The sequence below is a fragment of the Rutidosis leptorrhynchoides genome, chromosome 4, assembly GCF_046630445.1.
Source record: "Rutidosis leptorrhynchoides isolate AG116_Rl617_1_P2 chromosome 4, CSIRO_AGI_Rlap_v1, whole genome shotgun sequence".
Classification (NCBI taxonomy): Eukaryota; Viridiplantae; Streptophyta; class Magnoliopsida; order Asterales; family Asteraceae; genus Rutidosis; species Rutidosis leptorrhynchoides.
Genome location: NC_092336.1, coordinates 563,258,313 through 563,265,473, shown reverse-complemented (window position 1 = coordinate 563,265,473; position 7,161 = coordinate 563,258,313). Strand labels below are relative to the sequence as shown.

Below are 7,161 nucleotides of genomic sequence, written 5' to 3'. Positions count from 1 at the left end.
TTATTAAGACGAAACTCACACCCGACTTGTTAAATTTCATACTATTAGGTTCGTTAAGTCGTAAATAAATGGACCTAACGTAAATATAGTAAAACATGTTTTGTGGTGACAAATAACTCAATTGGTCCAATCCCTAAGCGGCAGTTAAACATGGGCGTGAAGGTGAGATATTAGCGGAATGATCGTGGGGACAGAGGCTATGGCTCATTCTTTCTGACCAAGTCCAAAAAGCTTATGCTGTAGCTGATTAAACAAACCAAATTGGTCCGACTATGACTATTACTCCTTAGTATTTAGGGGCTGCTAGGTACAAATTAAGGTATGAAAAACGGAATGACAAAGGGGTAAAATGAAATGAACATTTTATTTATCTAAACATCATTTAATTTCCTTTCCTTTATTCATGTAAAAACTCAGTGACACCAAAAAATTTAGTTTCTTTTTTCGGTTCATTTCAAAATTTTTTTTTTCACTAAATAACTCTAGAAGAGAGTCTAAGGGTGGAATGACTATTATCATCACCTTTAATAGTGTTTGTTTTAAGAAACTATAGTGTTAAAAAAAAAAAAAAACCTTCAGTGTTAAGATATTAAGTTTTTTAGCTTCAATATAAGGTACTTTAAACACGAAAGTAATATCTTCAAGACTTAAAAAAAATATCATCAATTCTTTGATTAATAATTGAAAAAATTAGTAGAAAACACATAATTTAAATAAGACAACAAATGGACATTCAACGAGTGAGATTTGAGTCTGCACATTGCTCCAAGAAGTATTTGTAATATGTTTGAAAACACAAATTCACGAATTATATATACTCCAATGAGCGGTATCATTATGCATCTATAGGTGTACAGAAAAATTATAAAAAGATTCAAAAAATTAATGGTTGCTGACGTTAGCATGACATTACGCCAACGTTAACAAAATATTACTACTATTCATGACTATGTCTCTTGTAACATGTATGTTAATAGTTCATTTCTATAAAATTTTGGCCGGTTCATAAAAGAAAAATCAAACGTAGCTTGGGCCAAATTAACCCTTATAACCCTTGTATGCTAAAAGTCATGACCAACTGTGTAGTTCTAGTTGTTTCCGATTGTAGTTTTGAGTTTGCGTTCACATTACAATTGGTCCCTCAACTTCGGCTCAATTTACACAACAACCCCTCAGGTTTACACTTTTTCAGGGGTATAATGTGTAAACATATAACTTTATTAAAATGAAATAAACTAATTCCCCCGAATTTATAACGGGCCCTTTCTTCTCGCTCGGTGCGAGTTATATTTTTCTGAGACCATCGTTCAACTCGAAAAAGTTTCACGAACCCAACGGGACTAACTATACGCGAAACAGATACTTTTTAAAAAACGCTTAACACAACGACAGCCCGTATTTTTCTGTTCGTCGCAGGTTAAATTTTTCTGACAGCACCGTTACACTTGAAAAAAATTTATGAACAAAACGAAACTAACTACGTTCGAAACGGACACTTTTTAAAAAACGCTTAAGACAACGACATCTAAGACGGCGCTTAAGACATGGGCCGTTTTTCCCTATGTAAATAAGCAACGCTATGTTAAATATGAATACACAGGCCGAAAGCCCCCGCCCCATCGCGCGGGCCGGATCCGGACTAGTTAGCAACAAACAAAAATGAAGTTAATGCTAACAGAGGTTAGTTTGCATTTGTTCAAGGTTAAGCAAAGAGAAAAAGTTAGTATAAGAAATTACAATGATAGAATACGAATGGGGCGTGTAATTAGTTTTGTTTAATAAGACTGCCGTTAATTCTCATTGTGATGTCAGAAGTAAATTGTGTACTATTTGGTGAAAAAAGTAATTTTTGACTATGATTGTATTTGATTTTCATTAACTCAAAAGGTCAATTTTTTGTGTCAAATATTTGTAGAGTGATGTGATAATGTATAGTTGAAAATTGATTGAAAAAAAATAAATTAATATTAATATCTAATATATTTTTTTTATTAAAATCAAAGAAATAATTGATTGGTTGAAATTGATCCAACACTTCCACCCTTTCTCGTTAATTTCATGACTAACGCATGACTGTAAATGAGCCGGGTTACTCACGAGCTACTCGAGCTCGACTTATTAAAAGCTCCATTCGAGCGGAGCCTAAACAAGCTTGAGCCGAGCTTGAACTTAATTTGAAGCTCGTTTAGTAAATGGGCCCGAACTTCATATCTCGAGTTCGAACAAGTTCGCGAGCTTAAACGAACTTTTCATGTACATACACAAACTATTATTTTTTTTCTTCATAAATATAATATAATATATAATAAAATAATAATTAATTATATATTATATATTATGTATTATATTAATAATAGTTGAAAGAATAATACTCCGTAAATCTTGTCTTGTTATATGTTGATAAAAATTACAAAAATAATGAATTTGAAATATAAAAATATTAAATAATATAAAGAAAAAAAGTTATATAACTAACGAGTCGAGCTCGAGGTTGTAAAATATCAAACGATCCGAGCTCGAGCTTGTAAAATATCAAACGAGCCGAGTTTGGGCTTAAATTATTAGACTCGAATCGAGCCGAGCTCGAGCTCTATGAAATTTAAACGAGCCGAACTCGAATCTAGCCAAGACTGAGCTCGGCTCGTTTACACAGCGGATTATATGCTGCTTCTATATTCTATATAGCGGATCATTTTGTGCAATTTATATGCCGCTTCTATAGTTATAGCGTAAGCCGCTATGGTCTTTTTTTTTTTTTTTTAAAGAACGATAATTTTTTATTCAACAAAAAGAACGTACAAAACATGTCATGAACCAAAGCAACAACCGACACTATCAAATAAAACTATCTAACCAACCACGCCCAAACCAAAAGTAAACAAAAGATTATGAGTGTAATAGAAAATACCCGTAATGAAAAAGAATATGAATAAACGGAATTTTATGGCCGTTACCAGTGAACGATTCCTATAACCCCCATTTTAATGGGCAATCCTTCATTATCCCGTGACTTTATAATCTTTACATTACCGCCTGATTGCCTGAACTCTCTGACCAAGCACCTCCTAGTATAAATATAAATATAATATAAATTTAGAATTAGAAGATAATAATATGGGCAAAGTGGCAATCTATTGAAAAACTTAGGGTTTGGTCGTCTTCCTGATTTCAACCTCAGGTATTTTCTTCTTCTTCTTCTTCTTGTCGATTTACAAACCTTAACACGTTACAATAATATATATATATATATATATATATATATATATATATCTGTTTCGTGATTTCTGCATACCTTGTTAAAAAAAACCTATTCTAAGTTTTGATTTCTTGTATTTGTCTTTAGAGATTTTACAGTGTTGTACGATCTCCATATCCATTTCGTTACTGTGCTCTAAAATGTACTCCGTTTGATCGATATGCTACTATATGAACTGCCTTTTTATTTATTATCTGCAACATTTATCAGTAACAAAACCCACATATATTGTCTATATATTTTTAGTACACGTATAGATAATTGATACGTACACTGATATATGTATAACACTTGTACAACTATTGTACCAGTTATAATAGCCATGATTGTAGAAGTCCCTAAATATTCCGATTTATCTGGTCATAGTTGTAAAAAATCTAATTTAGTGTCAAAGTCGGATTTATTCGGTCAAAATCTGTAGGTTGTGTGAAAAGTCGGTCAAATACAGTCAAAGTTGGTCAACTCTTACTAGTCTCTGACTTGGCCGATTAGTCCCTACAAGATCCGGACATACTAGTCCCGGCTAGTGACTTTTACAACCTTGATTATAGCATACAAAAGAAACCGGTTCTAAAAATTGAAAATTAATGACCAAAAAGTTTATGGTATAACGTTACCGAGTTTGAACTCGTTAGTGACTGGACTTAAATTTGAGATTGTTGATTGAAGTGCTTTGGTTTAAACTAAATAATAAAAATATTAAAATTGAAAAATATTTGGTTTTTATGTATGAACCAGTGTTTCTCAAGTGCCTTTATCTGGTTTATGCCGTTTACGTGTAACTAATATTTGCCATTTATCTTGCATTGATTTTTACAGTAACTAATATTTGCAGAATTACCTAGTTTCGTTCCTACAACAACACACTGAGATGAAACCCAAATGTTTGACTGCGGATATAATCAACAGTCTTCCGGATAACATAATTGATACCATCCTATGTCTTGTTCCAATAAAAGATGCAGTCAGGACGAGTATCCTCTCAAAGAACTGGAGGTACAATTGGAACAAAATTCCCAAACTTGTCTTTAAAGAGAAAGATATGTTTGATGCATCAACCGTTAAAGACCACAACAAAGAAGATGAAGATGACAAAAATGCTGAAATCATCGAGTTACATTTTGAAGATATAAACGGGAAGTGTAAAATTTGTAATGTTGTACACCAAGTTCTCATAATGCACGATGGTGTGATATCCGAGTTCACCCTTTCCATGAAGTCGCCACATGACAAATGCTATGATGAAATCGACAAAATAATAACTTATTTGTCGAGAAAGAACACTGTCAAGAAATTTACACTTGAAATGGAATTCGACATCCGTGGCACAACCGACAGTTGGTATAAGTTACCTTTATCTGTCTTTGCGTTGCACCAATTAACTGATCTATACCTCGAAAATTGTCATCTTAACCTTTTATCAACAGTCAATGGATTTGCTTGTCTTACAAGCTTATGCCTAAACAATGTAGTGTTCAGTACAGAAATGGTTATACATCTCTTATCCAAGTGTCCGTTACTGAAGAGTTTCAGTCTGGGAATGGTAAAGTTCTTTCTTAAATATTTATTGATCGCCATTAACTTAATTTTAATTTGTGTGTTGCCTGCTGCTGCTGCAGGTTAATTGCATTGAGATTGATTCCTTTAATCTTGCTTTCATGTGTGAGCTATTTGGTTGTTTACCAGCGATTGCACACTTGGATATTTACAACCTGTCTTATTGGCTCCATAAGGTAAAAGATATATATTAACTTGTTATTTTATAATTGGTTGATTAATTATTAACTCAGATAACAGAAATAATTTATTATTATATATTTTTTTTTGGTTATGTAGTCCAAGTTTGCTTTACCAGAGCTTCCAACCCCGATGGTCCACCTTAAATCAGCGCATTTACCCGCTAGTTGTTTCATCGGCGAAAACGGGATGTCTTTTGCTGTCAATTTTATCAGAAACTCTCCAAACTTGGAGATACTTAAGCTACACGTAAGCAACAATCTACCTCTTGTTATTATTTTCTATCAATTTAGTTTGTTTTGGTTCTCATTTCAATCACAAATTACACTAATAAATGGAAAACGATGTTTCGTGTAGGAGGTTATTGGAAAATATAAAAATGAGAAATCGGAGAGAGACTACCTTATGCTGACAGAGAATTCAGATATTAGGTTGGAACGTTTGAAGGAATTGGAGTTTAAGGTAAGACAATGGATGCCAGAGTTGAAGTTTGTGAAGCTTATACTGGCCAAGTCACCTATGCTAAAGAAAGTGAAGATAACTTTTCACCAAAGATATTACAAGGATAATGTGTTACGCGTGTTAAAAGCTTTTTCAGAAACCCCACACGCATCACAGATGATAGAACTTGTTGATGAGGTTGTATCGGTTGATGATTAAAATTGAATTTGGTTAAATAAATATATTGCTTATTATTAGAAATAAATGCAACTGACTTCAAATCCCTCTAGGACCCTTGATAACCTTTGGATTGATTATGATAATTATCTACTGAAGTTGGGTTGGTATTTTTCGTTATATCAGTTTATTACTCGTTAATAAGTATTTTCTTTGTTAATATTTTCTGAAGTTGTTTCTTCTAGACACAATCAGTTATCAGTGTGCTTAAAACTTGTTGAATTTTGTGTTTTAGCTATAAGATCTTCTTGGACTTGTTTAGTGGAAAATAAAACCTCCCATGTCATAGTTGGTTAACCATGTCGTCAATAGTGAATTTCATATCATCTATTCGCCATACATAGTATACTCGATGTCTCTCGTTTGTGTCTACTTTTCGCCTGCATCATGTGTCACAGAATTAGGCCTTCTATTTGTGTGAGCATCTACATCTACTGTAGGTTTTCAAAGCATAGTGCATGCCATGAAGAAATATAAATGTACTTATCATCTACATATATAATATATATATATATACTTAGAACATACTATTGAAGGGTTGATACCATTTGTAATGCATGCCATGAAGAGACACAGGCTTCAAAACAGCTACCGTTCGCTCTCAGCTAGCTACCATCTTCTGGAACGCTCTGTAGACAGAGGGTTCATTACACTGTAGGACCAGGTCAGTTTCAACCTCCCACAGCCGAGTACTTGCAGCAGAGTTCGGGTTTCGGTTATCTCGCCGAATCAAAGCCTTCAAAAATGATTCCACCTCTTCGAACTCCAAACACATTTCATGTTTCCCAAGAGTAAGTAACTGATGCAAATAAAAGCCAATAATTCTTTGATTGTTTTGTAATATGTAAATATTTATTTTATATATTATATATTCCCTATTATATTATAACTTATATAATTATAATTATATGGTTGTTTAAGACCACAAATAACTCTGACTGTCACGTGGAGTCAGATGGTGTACCTTTTAGTGAAAAAAATGAATTTTTGACTGTTAGTTAAATATAAATGAGTGTTAAACTTCAGTAAGTTAAAAGATTTTGGGTGATGTGGTAAAATATGATTGGAAGTTAGGTAGTGAAAAATAAATAAATAATATATATTAATACGTGTTGGATTCCGATTCGCTGAAAAAATCAAACGCCTTCAATTTATTCCGTCAGCCAGGTGGCTGACGCCTTGTCGGCATTGATGCCCTGTTAGGGGCGTCAGAAGGCGTCAAATTTTTCCATGTCATCTAACGCCTCCATGCTCACGCCCCCTTTATTCTTGATCTAATAATTAGCATTGTTATTGTTATGTACAAAACCATGACTTCAATCACAAACCACTTGATATTGTTCTTTACTTAATCAATGCTTAGTTAAATGACAGATTAACAATGACAAACAGGGGTGATCGGTTCACATTATATTATGATGTCACTTCAAATGCAGCACAAAAGTTGAACATAATAAACAAAATACTATATGAACACGAACACTAAAGAT

The 7,161-nt window shown here is 33.2% G+C and overlaps 1 protein-coding gene across 1 annotated transcript; it reads left to right on the top strand.

The window, feature by feature from the left end:
• Window positions 1–3,069: 3,069 nt before the first annotated feature.
• On the top strand, window positions 3,070–5,723 carry LOC139845328 (F-box/FBD/LRR-repeat protein At1g13570-like). Its single transcript, XM_071835584.1, has 5 exons — window positions 3,070–3,178; window positions 4,092–4,799; window positions 4,876–4,989; window positions 5,093–5,242; window positions 5,351–5,723. Exons 2-5 carry the CDS (start codon window positions 4,128–4,130, stop codon window positions 5,651–5,653), a joined length of 1,239 nt encoding a protein of 412 aa, XP_071691685.1. The 5' UTR covers window positions 3,070–3,178; window positions 4,092–4,127; the 3' UTR covers window positions 5,654–5,723.
• The last annotated feature ends 1,438 nt before the right edge of the window (window positions 5,724–7,161 follow it).